This window comes from Taurulus bubalis (assembly GCF_910589615.1).
Source record: "Taurulus bubalis genome assembly, chromosome: 12".
In the NCBI taxonomy this organism is placed as follows: Eukaryota; Metazoa; Chordata; class Actinopteri; order Perciformes; family Cottidae; genus Taurulus; species Taurulus bubalis.
The window spans coordinates 11,112,466-11,129,514 of record NC_136600.1 but is presented as its reverse complement, the minus strand read 5'-3'; the positions used below and the strand labels follow the sequence as shown (position 1 = coordinate 11,129,514).

General features: G+C 41.4%; 1 protein-coding gene across 1 annotated transcript in view; it reads right to left on the bottom strand.

Moving 5' to 3' along the window:
* The window catches only part of znf385d (zinc finger protein 385D), a gene marked incomplete at both ends in the record, with an annotated part of 76,720 nt that overhangs the window by 12,120 nt on the left and 47,551 nt on the right, over positions 1 to 17,049 (bottom strand). Inside the window, one exon of the mRNA XM_079227675.1 lies at positions 11,525 to 11,693. Within this exon, the coding sequence (XP_079083801.1) occupies positions 11,525 to 11,693 (169 nt within the window). The remainder of the gene's footprint in view (positions 1 to 11,524; positions 11,694 to 17,049) is intronic.

Genomic DNA, 17,049 nt, shown 5'->3' with positions numbered 1-17,049 from the left:
TTAAACTGTCGCTAATAAGATCTTTCCATCCCATGACCTTCAGCAAGGTCATCTAGATTATTGTTGCCATCAGAGGATTGAGCGTTGGTGATGCAATGCGGTGCAGCTATGACTAATTGACCTCTACCTGTAAATCTGTGTGTGTTTTCAGTAGACCCTGCCTGTGGATTGATCTAAAGAAGAACATCTGGCATTAAAAGGCCATTATTCCAGGCTGTTACTCTCCATACCATGACTGGAACATTTATTTAAAGCCTCTGTATGCTAAAATAGGGGGCCGGTGACTACAGTTATTAGTAGTGCGTAATTTATGTTCTGTTTAATTTAAGTTCAGGCTGAATGCTCTACAGGCAAGAGCCAGAACATCTACCCATTTATTTCACTTTACAGAGAATAAAAACTGCCACACTTAGTTTTACGATTACAGTTATCTGAACAAAAAAAACGCTTACATTTGAACTTCAGCCAAAGCAACACACCTTTTCAGATTTCATGTTGCTTTCAAACCCGAATGGTTGAAGAGCCATCAACGACACCAGGTGAAACTTTGCATTACAAAGGCCCATCAAGCCCAAGCCATTACCACAAGAACAATAATTAATCTGTGAACTATTTATGATGTTGGCTGACCTTGTCACTCCTGATGAATAATGTTTACGCCACGAGCAGAGCGGCAGCGACCTCTTTGCCCCCCTGCAATTAGCAACAACCCACTCCCAGTCGACGCCGGTGTGCCAGGCATCAAAACAACCTGAAATCACGCAGATTAACTCACTCGAAGCAAAAAGCTGCCATCGCACCTGCTTCTCTGGGCAGCTTTTCAATGGCACGGTCACCGGGACCGAGTTTTGGTTCCAGAGGAGTGCAAGGGAAGGTCTGGTGCTCATGTGAGCCGGTGTTTTTTTGTGTGCCTGCGAGTCATCATTGAACTGCTTTCGGCAGATGTTCACACTGCGAGCGAGCTGAAGGAAACGGCAGAATTATCTTAAAGTAGCTTTCAGAAATCTCTGCCGACCTTTAGAGATTGCTTTTAGTTCTTTCTTTAGATGGCCCTCTTTTTTTCCTCTTTCATCCATCAACAACGGGGAAGTATAATCTGCATCATTTTCTCACAAGGAGAATGTTTTCTGGCGAAGACAGAAAACACCAGTTGGGGAGGGTAAATGGTCCGGGTACTATTATTAACGAATACTCCAACATCTTTGGCATTCTGCTTGTTTTCTCTGATATGTGGAGTGTGAAAATCAATATCAATTTCATTTTTAGCAATTTAGTAGAGAGATGGCTCCATGATTTTTGTTTAGCGGGAGGTCAGGGAAAACAGCCTCCACAAGCTTTTAATATTGCGCGTTCAATTCTTCGACCTGGAAACAGTAGTTTGACATGTTATCTCTTCATCAGGGATGAACTCTTCTCAGTTTGTTTAGTGCTAGTTGGCTTTGCCAGGGATTTAATTTACGCGACATTCAAAGTAATAGTTAAACATTTTAGGGAAATACAATTATTCACATTCTTGCCGAAAGTAAGAAGGGGAAATTGAAACCATTTTCATGATGGAGCCAGGAGGATATTAGCTCAGTTTAGCATATCAATGAAAGAACCTTGTAAAACTAAAACCTGTCATTTTTAGATTTTCTGATTATTTACATTACATTTACATCAAAGAAACATCTTGTTTCTACTCGTCACAGGCACTTGCACAGATAGACCCCTAGTGGTGCTCAAGCACCTGCCCTTTCACCCTGGATGAGAAAAGTGCCCCTTCTGCTGGAGCCCAATTTTGTTTTCTTCATTCATCAGTATTTAAGAATAAAAATGACTCTCATCAACACATTCCCCCCAAATGTGTTTTGATATCTGACGGGGCATTTATTTGAGTTCTTGTGAGAATTTCCCCCGACATGCTCCACGGCGCTCACGAGCCCCCGCCGCGCCTCCTCCTCCTCCTCCTCCTCCTCCACTTGGTGCTCATGCAGTGCTGAGCGCCAGCGCCAGGCCAAACGGTGCAGCCTACTTCTCTGACCCGCAGCATCAGACAAACAGGTAATGACGGTGTTTGTGCAATCCTCCGACGTTGTTTGGTGATAAATTAACTACAACATTAGCGCCGCTGAAAACATTACGTCGCAACTGGTCTGACGTTTCCTAAAAAAATAAACAAACACAAAACTCACGAAGTCTGTTATTTCAAAGCCTTGTCCAGCTGTTTACTGACGTTTGTCATGTTTATTGTCGCTCGCGGAGCCGTTTTCAGTCTTTCACGGGCCTTTGCATGGGCAAAAAAAACAAACCCTGTGCTTTTATTTTGAAGGGAATTTTTAATGCAGCTGAGTGTCGTTTATTCAATTCCTGTCATATTCATTGCATGTGCTGTAGCTCCGTTATGTTATTCATTCTGGTCACGTGACGTGACATCTATTGCTTCTGTCCATCCGGGGAGAGGGATCCTCCTCTGTTGCTCTCTTGAAGGCTTCTTCCTTTTACTATCTTTATTTAGGGGAGTTTTTCCTGATCTGATATGAGGCCCGGACAGGGATGTGGGCAGGTAGAAAATCCACGGCCCGCCACTGTACAGTTACAACCGGCCCTTTGACTGCGACCATGATGCTGATGTGGCCCGGGGTGAAAATGAGTTTGCAACCCCTGCTTTAATTTATCCAGAGCAGAGTTTTGATACATTTTAAGTTAGAATATTTTTTGATTGCATTTGGTTATACAATATGGCCTTGTTTTGTCTGTTTTTGCCTGTTATTTATTTATTCAATTTGATAATTTGAGTTAGTTTGTTAACAAAAATAAATCTATAATTTGAAAACATCCTACTGTGTTTTTTATTTATTATAATTTTTAATTTCATAAATAATTTTGGCGATGGGTGCCCCTTTTTTTGGTTTGAGCACCTGCCCCCCAAAATGTATGTGCACGTGCCTGACTAGTCAGCTATAAAGATGTAGGCTAATCTATTTTATCTTTGGATCGAGCCAGTCAGCTGTTTACCACTGCTTTTTACCCCTGCTTCCGGTCTTTATGCTAAGTTAGGCTAATAGCCACCTGTCTCTTGACATGAGAGTGGAAGAAATCTTCTCATCTAACGCTCAGCAATGAAGTGGATCATCGTATGTCAAACTATACCTTCGAATTTAAATGCTGCTTCGGAGTTGTTAGAGCAAACTTTCGACACAGGGAAGATGCGCATGTTCTTGTTAAGTTAGGCTAAACATGTCAATGATCCAACCCTGTAATAAAACAGAGAGCAATCACATTCATACACAGCTTATAGAAAGTGCCTTTGTGTGCAAGCATGTTTTTCAACATTACTAAACCTGCTGACAGTAATAACCAAGTCAAAGCTAATGGCTGTTTAATCTCTGTATGATAGAGTGAAGAAAATTAGTATTAATCAACAAAGTGAGAAAGGTTCTGTCTTCATCTGCCTACGTATTGCCTTGTGGTTGGTGAGGCCATCCCATGTTAAGACATGCACGTCTTTGCCCTTGTGTTGGGGTGAACCCATCTTCCACGGTGTCATTAAAGAGCCATTTGCTGATGGAATGGCAGGTGATTAAAGTGTGCTTTGGCTGGCCTAGGACGCCGTGCACTCTGGGAAGCCTCCAGTAATCCATATCCCCAGTCAGTGTGACCTAACTGGCTCTGCAAGGCCCAGTTAAGAACTCAATCCCCTCTCATTAATGGAGGTAATGACTGTGATCAATCTAAAGTTGGTATGGGCGAGTGGGGCCCGACAGCAAGGTGGGAGGAGAAAGAAAGAGATAGAGAGGCCAGGTAGAAGAAAGGAGAGGATGAGAAACAAGAACAAAGGAGGCTAGATTTGGAGGGCAGATGGAGCAAGGAACGGGGAAAAGCTAAATGGAAGTGAAACTGGAAAAGTAAGCAAACTCAGACAAAACAACAGTGGAAAATCCAGAGTGTGGAATAAGGGGGAAAAGGACGGGGGAGGCAGGTGAGGGGACGTGCGAAGGTGAGAGGAGAGAGATAACATTGAAGGAGAGTAATCGAGTGTGGGACACAAAGGGAGAGAAATTGAGAGGGTGGGAGTGCTGAAGGCGACAAAGATAGAGAATCAAAAGAAAAGCAGAGAGGACAGGTGCTGCGACCCGCTGAGACAGGACACCGCCTTTTTTCTTCTTCTCCATCCTCCATTTGTACCTCGGCCTCTCTTCACGCTCCCCTGAGATTTGCGTTGGCGGTAGACGAGAAGCGGCGCTCTGAAATCCTTCCACTCTGCTTAGGCTTTCAGGCAATCACAGGACCCCCCAGAGATGTGATTACCTTTCTCAATGAAGCTGGATTAAGCTCTTTAATTAAAATGATTGGGCCTTATTATATGCTGTCACAACTTAAAGGACAGAAATCCCTCATGGCTCTTGAGTTCTGTCAAATTTAATTTGACGTGTATGATTCTTTTTTTCTCTCTCTTGTCAGCATTCAAAGGGAGTAAATGAGAAAAGAGTAACGGTTGAATATCCCTCCAATAAAAGATTGATAAGGTGAAAAATTTGCATTCACAAATGAGCGGGCGTCGAACGCTTGCAATCATCTTTTTGGTTGGTGAGGGTGGGGGGGGAAGCGGCATTAACTCCGATATTTAACAGCGACAGGAGTCACTGAATTGAATTCACACTGATTTATCTCTTTCCAATTTCATCTGAAAGCAAATGATCCGCGCCTAATTTCTGTTGGGAAGTTTTCTACGGTTACACATCCCCCCACAAATGAGAACATGTGCGGCGCCGCGCAGGTACGGAGCCAATCTAATCACACCTCATCAGGTCTGCTGACGTCTGTCTCTAAACGCTTTTTCCAGCCCAGCGTGCATCTACGGAGACTTAGACACAAAGGGGGGGTTTTTGTGTGTTTTTTTTCCTGGGTGGAGGTCGTGGAGGGTGGACGGAGGGCACCGGGAGCTGATGGGGACATGAGGAAGAAGGGTGTGGAGGGCTTCCTGCCTCCCTGCAGCCGGCTCCGTTGTGCAGCTGCTGTCAGTGCTGGCATGGCTCCCCTGACAATCTGCTCTTTAATAGCTAATATCAGGGTACATTTCCTCAGGCACTGGACTGGAACTGAGAGATGGCGGGCTGTGCTGTGGGCATTTCTCTCTCTCTCTCTCTCTCTCTCTCTCTCTCCCCCGCTTTGCCTCTCCTGCTCTCGCTCGCTCTGCTCACAAGGACACACAAATGCACACACACACACACACACACACACAAACTTGACAGGCGTCCGCTGAGTCACCCTTCTAATCTATACTCTCTCGCTGATGGACTGTCCGTCCATCGCAGAACAGACACGGGTTCAAAGACACAAAGTGCGTTTTATTACATCGAACCTGTGATTACACACTTTCACGCAGACTCATTATCCCTCAGCGATGCGCTTGTGTGTTCTTCGCACATCAACCCTAAACCGCCCCGAGCAGATGGACTAAATGAATAGTTTCTTCCATTACGTTGCTTAACAAGTTTTCTGTGTCTCTTCATGTCTTTTGCTTGCTTCTGTTGTTACTCTGGCTTTCCTGTGATGATATTCTAAAAACGGAAACTAGTATGCCGCCAGTAAAATATCATAGTGGAATCAACAAAGCTTTACCTTATGTATAAATTTAATTTATGTTTTTCATTCCAAGTTATTAACATCTCCAATTTCAGACATCGTTGAGGTGATGGGTTGAACGTCCTGCTGAGAGGTCACTCTACTCAGTCAAGAAGCTCTTATTCATTAATATATAAAACAAATCTGTCAGTGTCTCGTATCAGTGCATTTAAACAGTTGTTGATTAAACTTAATATCTTCGGTTTTCTGTCACTTAACTGAGTCAATTTCACGTTTTCAAACATTTGTTCTTAAATAGAGTTTTTTGAGCCGGCTTTAGTTTTACAGTGTTTTCTTACACAATAACAGCTGCTACAAAAAAAGAAAAGAAAAGACAAGCAATACTCAATACTAATACTAATTGGATGTAATCAATCATGTTGTTAAAAAACAGCTCTTGAAAGACACAATCAGGAAACAATCGGAAACAACCTTACATTGTTCTCGGCATGACTATATTGTGCTTTGGAATAAAATTATTACAGACCTGATATGTTTTTTTGTTGGTAATTTTAGCGCAAAACAAACCCATTGAAAGAACACTTGTTGTTTCTGCCTACTCTCACAACGGCCATTATTCTTCCCTGAACTCTACTTTTCATTAGCGAGAGCTCGGTGCCACTGATAAACCGTCAAATACTTCGGCCTCACAGATAATGCAGCATTTACTCACATCGACAATTCATTCTTGTGACATCCAAGCACATTAATATTCATTACCCAGAGCCACTTGTGACAAGCCGCCGCCCCCGTGCACTGGAGATACGATAGTCAGATGATGCAGGGTTTTTTTGTTTTGTAAGGGCACTGAAATGATTAATAGCCATTTGTCTGTGTGGTTATGAAGGCGAGTTCTCTGCGTATAATGTATGTACAATTGATTTGGTATGTTTTGTAAGTGACTGTTTATTGTCCGTTCTGTGTAGAGTCCATAACAGATGGTGCAGGTACAGTGAGAGGAGTTCTGAATCCCATCTTCACTGTTCAGCACTCAGAGAGGGAGTTTGTATAAAGAAGGCTACGAATGCCAGTGTTTACCTGATATGGACGCAAGTGTAAGGGAGTTGATGATTCCACTTGCCATCACTGTCCTTGATTTACAATGTGTTGTCAGTTGGCCACAAAGACTAGCGTGCTGTGTGACATTAGCGCCCCGCCCCGCCCCTGCTGGGCCCCTGCGGGAGCGGTGCACCCCGTGCGCTCTGCCCAGTCTACAGCACGTTGTCTCCGTGTACGGTATCTCCGTGTCACGGATCTACGGGAGCCGTCTAATTGAATAAACGACTGGTTGGAGCCAAGGCAAAATCAAGTGTGCTTGACTTACTAAAACACAACGCAAGAAAGAGTACACAACTGCTACACAAGCACCAAAAATTAACAAATTAAAACTACATTTTTTTAAAATATTAGTATCTCATTCCTCACCCTGACAATATAACATATAACATTCTCTATCAGCATCTTCCGTCAAGGCAATATGATGTTTATCTCCAAATAATACAAACCAAAAACTCAAAGACACATATCTTTGTTTAAATGTAAATTCTAGAGAAGATCTCAATCTATGGGTTTCGTTAAGTCAATGTTTTAACTGCACATTATAAGTCTGTATGGAATGAGCTGGAGTCAAGATGCTGCACAATAAATATGCGTCACCACAAAACTTTTTTTGCTACTCTTATTCAAATGAACTTTTGCGAAGTTAGAAAAAAAAACTTGCTTTGACACGCTTTTTCCCTATCTCTAGAATCTATTTCTGCAGCTCACCAGGTAAAACAACAAGCACAAATGCAGCTTGTGTCTGACACTGATGACAAGTGGGATAACCAAATAAACAGCCTTTATGGAGAATTGTGTCGTGATATAAAAACAGACTGGCTTCCAATAATCTGAAAAGAAGGATGAAATAATATTTCACATTAATGACCTTCATTTTAAACATTAATGGGATTATTTCTCAATTTTATAGTTTCATATTTTGTTTGAATATTTATTTTATTATGTTATTTTTAATCATCTCCATTCATAGCTTTAGGTCCAGTAATAGCCAAAGAGGCAAAAGAGTTCTAAGTTTTCCATCAGATTTAGCCAGGCAGCGACCTCCGGTTCTGCCGAGGGAAGACAATGCGGAAGTGTCTTTACACTTGCATTCTCTCTACTGACCTGCAGGGGGCGACTCCTCCGGATACAAAAAGAAGGCCAATTGCAATGAAAGTCTGTGCAAAAATGACCCTAACTCACACTTGATTTATCACCTCAGTAAACATTGTAAACATGAGTTTATGGTCTCAAAATAGACCATAAAGCAAAGTATGCTTTAGGGCTCACAGTGATTGACAGGTCGCTGCTGCTACCAGAGCCGTCCGTATACAGTGTCTCTACGTCACTCGCATTCCAAATATGAAAACTTTGCTTGATGGATTGCCAAAAAAACAACATGGTGACGGCCGTAATCCAAGATGACGAAGAAGATTTGCTAAACTCAAGGCTTCAAAACATCGGTCCACAAACCAATCGGTGATGTCACAACACCTACGTCCACTTCTTATATACATTCTATGGAATATGGAACCCAACTTTAGTTAAACAGTGTTGGCGTACAGTTTGACACAAATGTGTTCCACTGAGCTTGACTGACTCCGTTAGATGCTACATGATACAGCTGATCAACAACAGCTGCTAGTAGCTATATCCTATTATTTTAGGAAAAATTCAAGTGTAAAACCTGACTTTTAAAAAACTAATTGTAAGGAAACAAAACAATTTGTCAGACAATGTTCTGTAAAAACATTTTGCATATATTATATATACATTTCTAAATAACATTTTTTCTTCTTTCTAACAATCGTCGGGCCATTAATAATCTTACCAACCATTTTTGCTGGCCATCAATCATCATGTTTTTATGCCTTTTTCATTGACATGTCTTTCATTGAAAATGGACAATTAAGGTTCCAACAGCACACGACCCCCCCCCCCTTCCTTTTTGTTAACAGTGAATACAAAGTTTTAGCAAAAACTGCACGACATGTGATCTTTTTAAAAGTTGTTATACTTTAAGAAACGCATCCCGGATCCACTGTTGCTTGAGACATCCAAGATGGCAGCCAAAGGGTGCATTACGTGAAACTGGGAGCTCATTTACGGTAAATGTCGACAAATGGCAGCGTGGATTAGCTCAGGGGTTGCTTAAGTGCAAATTGCTCCACTTAACGGTCTGACGTTTGTATAGCAGTTTAGGAACTCTGTGAGATGCGACACAGAACACTGCCAGGTGTGAAGCTCTTAAAATTACATAAAGATTAGCGTGTGACCTGTGTGAGGTTAAATATGGAGAATTAAGTACTTGGCAATGCTGTTTTCTCACCTACTTTTGAACTCAACGGAGGAACATTATTTATATTTTTTGCATTTATGAGTCAAAATCGCCTGAACATACTCTCTCTGAGGCGTGATAAGAATACCTTCAATTTAATAGTTCAATTTTCACCTCATGCAACCTTTAAACTTGAATAGGTCAGACTTGACAAATAGGTCACGGTGCACAATGAGCTCCAGAAATGTGCTCCTAATTTAAATACTTGTGGAACATTGGAAGAAGTGCATGTGCAGAGGTAAAAAATAATTCCAGAGCGTGACGGCTCAATGTGTTTCCAATTCCTTTAAAAAAACGTCTATTGTTACAGTTAAAGGGGAAGACTTTCATTGGGCCAATTTCATGACATATTAACAGGCCGCTTAAGGAAATGACATCGGAGGAGACCGAGAGAGCAGATCTCGAGAGAAGACAAAGACGTTATCCTCCACCGAACCAATATGAAACACAGCAGATAAAAGCATATATAATAATCTGCATCTGGTTCCCGTCAGGTGCTGGAAGTTGCGGGCTTGTGTTTGTTTACTTTTTCAACACATTTTAAAGCAGGGAGTTCCATCGAGAATAAGAATGTTTTTTGGCAGACACCTGGCCGAGATAACCAGATTTACACAGCCACCTGGCTGCGCCGTGATGAATATTAAGTTGCACACAGTCAGCACGAAACAATGTGCACCGACAAAAATGTAATTAAAAACTGGATAACAGGCAAACGAAAGGTACAAATCCGATACGGGAGGTTGCAACGTTTTCGAAAAACGGCAGCATATTGAAGAATTCAGTGTCCTTCTTCGTACAACAACTACAGCTTCAAGTTTACCTGATCTGAATGGCCAAATGTAGAAGGACAGTTTACCACATTATCAAAAATACATACATGTCCTATTTATCAATCTAGATTGTTTTAGTTTGACCTGCTGAAATTTAGAGTAATCGATCATAGAGATGTCTGACTTCTCTCCAACATAATGGGACAAGATGGAACTCTGTTTGTGGTGCTCAGAGCGCCCAAAAAATAATTCATCACCCGGCTATTATAGAAAATCTACAGACCTCGTTGTGAGCAGTTTCATGTCGGAATTATAATTGAAAGAAAATAGTAGTATAGTCATATTATATTTGGGAGAAGGCAAACATCACTACGGCTAACAATCTAGATAAATAAACAGCACTACTGGTAAGAAGAAGGTCTGTTCTGTGTGTCTTTTGGTGTCACCGCAATGAATTGGACACATTGTGATAATGGTACACCCTTACAGACGTTCTCCCCTCAAAGGCATTTGTGGTGTTGCACTTGGTTTTACAAACAAAGAAGTGTCAAAAGTATTTGTGCAAAGGATGAAAAAAAAGAGAGCTTGAGAGAGAAAAGAAAAAACACCAGCGACATTGTCTTTTAGGACAAAGAATAAGGTAATTTGTGAGATCAAAGCGTTTCAGATTGTGGCCTTCATAGGACGGACTTGATGAACACAAAGATTCACGCTCAGGCTGTTGTCATACAGCGGCCGTAGCTGTACCCACGAAAATGATTGAGCTGCAATTAGATATCCCACAAAATGAATGTGTATGGTTTTATGTGGGAGGGGAAGTGGATGGGTCAAACGAAAAACTGTGTTTCAGCACATGTTTGTGTATTGATGTATATGTCACGTAAATGCCATACTTTTTTTTAACCCAAAGCACAACCTTTTGCAGTTTTGTTGCCTAAACAGAAGTTTACTTTGAAAAGACTGTATGCATGAAACAAGCAGGAATTGTTATGTATTGCTGCAGTTTCGTAGGTAAACGCACCAGCAATCCCTTTTTTCATCAGATAGCATCCAACCCGTAGTATGAGGATACGTTGTTATGCGACAAGTGATGCTGGAGTTTTTTTTTAAGTTAAACCTCCCTTAATTCTGCTGTCAGAGAGATGGGGTTTAAGACACTTTAGTGACATTCAGACTGGAAACGGCCCTGTATTTCGCCGCTGCTTCGACAATACAGTCTCATTCAAATGAATAAAGGAGCCACATGTTTCATATGGTGCTGTTTACCTCCTTTTTTTGTATTCTTAATTTTAATTTGTACCTTAAGCCTTAAGTTTTAAGTTAACTCTGTGTGGATGGAGGACCTAGCAAAGTAAGTTTTTCATTGTACAGAGTAAATGTCTATTTACTGTGTATATGACTTGAATATTGAATCTTGTTGTCCGTCTGACGTGACATGAGGATGAATTGACCAACATTTAGTTTAAAGCATACTCCGGCCCTACCCTCTTCTTTGGACTGCCTGACTGCCCTGTGTCCTGCAGAGATCTCTGAACTCTAAAAATTCAATATATGAGTCGGTAGCCAGCCGCTGGCAGAGCAGCCAACACAGGGTTGATGTAATCAACAGTGAGTCCATCCAACTCACTATAGAGATTGCATGTAAATTGCCAGAAAGGGGGGGGGGGGAGGGGTGTCCAACATTTATGCTCAGCTGAAAGGCAGCAGCTAAAAAAAGAAAGCAACAAAGAACATGTGTTGGGGAATGTGCAGCGAGCAGGAAAACACAAACCTTTCCTGTCGGTGCCGTTGGGGACCTGCGAGGTGTTGATGCCCTTGGCGGTCACCTGGTTGGCGGTTTCCTTGGTGACCACTGAGCCTTTGAGCTTACTCTTCGGAGAGTCCAGGGCTTTTAGCTTCTTGGCATGTTTGGTCCCCTTGTAGTGGGCCAAGGCCTGGCTCTGTGAGGAGAACAAATCGCAGGCTCAATATATCGCTGGGGAAGCAGCAAAACACAGAGCCAGGATGAAATGGAATATGAAAACTAGAGGAACGATGCAGTCAGTGAAGCACACTAAACATAATTAGCAGGGGGACAGTCGATGCAGTCCTGCAAAAAGTTTTATATTACAAAAATGATTAACACAGCCATGTAATTGGTTTTCTATGTAATGTATGTGCTTTATTTTTGGGTTGTGTTGGGTGAATAATGTCCTTGTTTTTTTTGTGTACGAGAAAGGCTAAATATTATTTAATGCAGCATTTTTTTAAATCACAAATAATGAATTGTTCTACAACAATAAACTTCTATAGAATGCTTTGATGTCTTTTTTGCAAAATATGTCCCTCACATCAGTAATTTGTCCTCATTTCCAGCTCCAAAATACCTGATGTGTCTGGCTACAAACTATAAAAGGGTGATACAAAAAAAACATTTCAGTGTGATTGTGATAATTCTTTATTAACACCTGCATGCCAATGATTGAGACATTTGTGTGACCCATGTATCATTTTGGGGGATTGGCTGTTTGCTAAGTCCAAACACGCAGCACAACTAAGATTCACCTTCACAGAACATTCACCGAAGCACACAGAGGTGGGACATATGCAAAGACTTTGAGCTGTCCTTGTTTACTTCTGCACACCATCCCTGCATACTTTGCCCGGGGCAGCAAGGACAGTGTCAGGAAAGAAGCAATTGCCTTTTGGAATAAATAGGTGTGCCAACCATGTATTCCCAAAAAGCATTTTAAGTGTCTTTATTGACGGGCCACAGTGGGGATATTCACTAAAGACGGCTGGGACAAAGAGACCATTCCAGGTCGTCCTCTCTGCATTATTACCATGGAAGCTAAATATTAGTCCGGTTTCTTTTGGTTCTTCTTCAGCAATTTGTGTCAATTGTTTTATAAGTACTGAGATTCTGAGATACTCAAAGGTGCTAACGGTGCTGACAGAGCTAACGGTGTTTACCTGAGGGGGGACTGGAGGTTGGGTGCTTAGATTGGGACGGCGTTATCAGCTGTATCCGGCCTCATGAGCGCTTTGCAGAATATTCTATTATTCTATTTTAACACTAACAAATTATTTTAATGTAGAGCCAATTTTTATTCCATACTACCATGCAGAGTAATACTGCATCGTATCATATGAGCATATATGTTTTTTTTATGTAAAACAAACAACAGTAACTAAGTGTCAGATTAATGTAGTGGAGTCATATAAAATGGAAATATTCAAGTAAAGTATGCCACAATTTTACAATACTTGAGTAAATGAACTTGTTACACTCCACCACTGGTTCTAGCAGGTTGATTTGGCCTCATTTACTTAGAATATTGATTGTGAAGTGTGTGTGACGGGTAAAAGGAATGAGACAAGTAAAGAGGTTTCAGTATGTGAGGGAAATAAAGTTATCTGCAAAGGTTGTGAAATTGCGGAGGTACTTCAAACGTTTTCCCTTCATCCTAGAAACCATTTTTGGATAGGGTGTCATTTTTTTTCAAACTGAGTGCACATCTTGTTCTGGCATGAAACTATTCATTTCGACCCACATTCATCACTGTCCACATACCAAAGACATAACTTATTTTTTTTGTCAGGAGACTCAGGTGATATGGATGGGTGTTTAATGTGACTACGCCAATAATTCATCTTTCATTAGAGCAATGAAGTGGAGGAATTGCTTGAATTCCAAGTTTGACACACGGAAGATTAAAACTGGGAGGGACACCATTTGTTTTCCTTGCAGGTGCTCCGTGAGGTGGAAAAGACATTAAACAAATCAGTCGCAGGATTTTTCTAGGACTTAGAGAGGCTTCCTGGGAACCAAAAGGTCACAGTTTAAATCCACATTTATCCATCAACAGACATGTGCCCATGAGCAAGATTACCCGTTTTGACATGTATACGAACCTGAATGTGAGTGTCTGCTAAAATGTAGCTGGGGCTTAGTCCTTCCATTAAGGTATTTAATAAATCAGCTTCTTACTGTGAGCGATGGGGTCGTACCTGAACCAAGTCGCCAGAAAAAATGTAGGCATGAACATATGGCGTTTCCCAACCAAAAATACATTTCATGAATAGGTTTCATAAATATGTTTCATAAATTTGTTTGCAGAAACAAAGAATATCACGTTCTTAACATTTTCTACCAAATATTACATTTTTTTAAAATAATTTCACATAACAGATTCATGCAGATATATTTGTCTGCTAGTCTAAGCTCAGTTTTTATGATGTGTTTTTACAATATTTGAGCTTTTGATTGATAATGAATAGGACAATACCCAAGGAACTTTAGCTTTGATTGTTTTTGTAGCTCGACAAGCTGCAAAACTGCATGCGCACAAAAAAAAAGGGTCTATAAACTCACTGTGCTCATCCGAAACGTCTGACAGTTAGAAACTAGCTGATGAACATAGCGGTGCATTTAATGGCTAAAGAGCCAGATATTACCCTTCAGAGTTTACCAAAAAAAAATTCACTGGAAAAGAGGAGGGAAGTTTCAAATGTTTGCTTTTACATCCCAGTGGCTCAATTATCTGATCATTGCAAAAGCTATAGGTTCATCATCTGCATGTGTGAGGATGGTGGTTGTCTTTTTTGTTGTGTGATTCATTAAACCCTTTTGTATTGAAGTAATTCTATTTTAATCTGGATAAGGTCTAAAAGACAAGACATTCGAGTGAAGCTACCTTGAATACTATAAACTAGTCTGTGAGTCACTGCAATCATCCAAGGCTCTAACAAAGCAACTTCAAATGTTCAGTGCAAATGAATAAAAGCCCTGTACAGAAATCTGAGGAAAAAAAAAAAGTTTTTCTGGAAAAAGGGGATCTTTTAGGTATTGAGACAGGAGGAGGGTTTCCAGAACATGTTCTGGTTTCATAATTTAATTAACTCAACATGATTTAAACAACATTGTGATCAATACCTTCCATAAACAGACCGAAAGCTCAAAACGTAGGAAAGTTTACAAATGTTACCGCTGTGTGTGTTTTCAGTTGCTCAGAGCCATTGACCTCCTGCTCCTCATAAGGCATCCATCAAATACTCATCAAGTTAATGTTCAAATAAAAAGGATCTCCAAAGCCCAGCATTGATGTAATGGAAGGTACCCCATCGTAAGTCATTTATATATATGTGGAACGGTTTACTCCAGTTGGAGTTGTCTCCCACTTTTATTTGTAGAGTTCATGCACTGTTTTTAGTCCGACCTAGATTCACATACTGCGTCCTGCAGCCAGTTGTATTGTGGAAGGACAGTGTTTTTTAAAGGCAGCTGACCGTTTTCTTCTCTTGATGGTCCTCCTGGTTGGTTTTGGTTTTGTGATGTTGTGGTGGGGGGTAGATCAGGTATCATGGGGGACTGAACCATTGTGTGAGTCAAATGAAGGACGCCTGAACCCAATGGAAATAAGCACATTCTTGAAATGTATTTCCCTCTGTCACCGGGCTGCTACCAACACCTGGTTGCTGCTGCATATATTAATATTTTCCCTCACACCCTTAAAAAATTCAAGTCTAACCTCCATTGGTGTGTACAAGTGTTGGGATGTGAATGCAAACACTTGTGAATTCAGGAATCATGGAACTAGCCCAAAAAAATAAGTAAAACGTACTGAGAGTATGTCAAGAACTGCAGAAAACCTTTGTGTACATTATCATGTATTACAATTGTTAAGTTAAGTTAGAAGCTGTGTGTCAGCATCAGTGTGTCAGTATCAGTGTGTGAGCAGTGTTTTACTGTTGTAGCAGCTCGTAGTTGCTGGAGCGAGTTTGAACAACTTCACATGCAGTTAAAATAGTTAAGTGCAGTAGTTTGCAAGCTTGGGGTCAGGCCCCTCCAAAAGGGTCACACGATAAATAGAAGGGGTCACAGGATGATTAGGTACCTGATCAGACAGAACACTCTTCAGCAGCCTGGTCCGCTCGATGCACCTCGCATTGAAAGAAAACTCAACTCGTGAGCAGACAAGCGCCCGACTTCATTGTGGTGACTTTTGCTGGATATCCAGAGTTATATAACTTAATGCTCCTTTAGTTACCATGATCTGAACTGGAGTTGTTTTAATTATTAAAAGTGTACTTGTAACTTTTAGGTAGTGTACAGATCATAGTTTGTGTTAAACTATTAACACGAAATGTTTGCTATAACAACAAAAGGGGTCTGTTGAGGGCCCAACAAAGTTATATGCCACATCAAATTATATTAATATGTTGGACTTCTGATTATCAGCTTCATTTATGAAATAGATTGTGCCTTTGCATTGTTAAAAAAAGTTTAATATACAAACTCAAAGTAAAAACTTTTTTTTTTTAAATGTACAAAGGGCTTACAACCAGTAAAGATGCATTCAACACAAACATGATGGATTGTCCTTTAATCCAGACCAGTGAACCTCAGGCCCTGTAATACACATTTTAAATGATGCGCTTCATTCCTAAGCCGACGGATCATGACCATTGAGAGAACCTTGCCCAGAACCCTCAAGATGCCAGACGCGAAGGCAATCATCATGAGTGCGTACATCACGCTGTTCAACCACGTCATTATGCACGCCGTTGAGTATATCTCCCGTCCTTCCAAGACCGTGCAGTTTCGGGAGGCGGCAGTGCAGTTACAAGAGTTGGGCACCACCGTTGAGTTACCCCAGTCAAGATGTCCGACAGAGAAACCACAACAGAACCGGGACCGCTCCACGTTGTGAACCGACGCCTGAACTTCCTCGGGCTGCTCGCTCAGCGGAATCAGCAGCTTCACGCGGTTCCTCCCCAGCTCCCGGGCAGCTGCGGTTCTTGAAACGTCTCTCAGCATTCCCACGACCAGCAGGATGAGGAGCATCATGAGCAGGCCCTTGCGGTTCTCCTTGACTGCTCCACGGCAGCCGAGGAAGCCAAAAACCAGAATCACGGCACCGATGAACATCGGGAGGTGTATGGCCGGGTGATGAAGCCCATCGGTGATCCAGTTGTCTGCTTCCTTGATCCTTATGTGTGTGGACAAACTGAGAATACCACCCACAAAAAGCAACATGTTGAAGATGAAGAGGAGGTGTTTCATGACTGCCATTGTTCACCTCCACCATCAAGCCAGGAGCTAAATGAGAAAGTATCCGACACAAGGTACTGCTGCTTAAATACGTTTAATATGGGTGGAGCTTTAAACCCTATGTTGGTTTCAGTGGGTGAGGGATCCCTTTGTTAAAAGCAGAGAACAATGAAAACTGAACTGAGGGTGTGAAGAAAAGCTATCAAGCTACCGAATCACACAACATTCATTGGAATATACAGTAACAATTTATACCTCTTTTT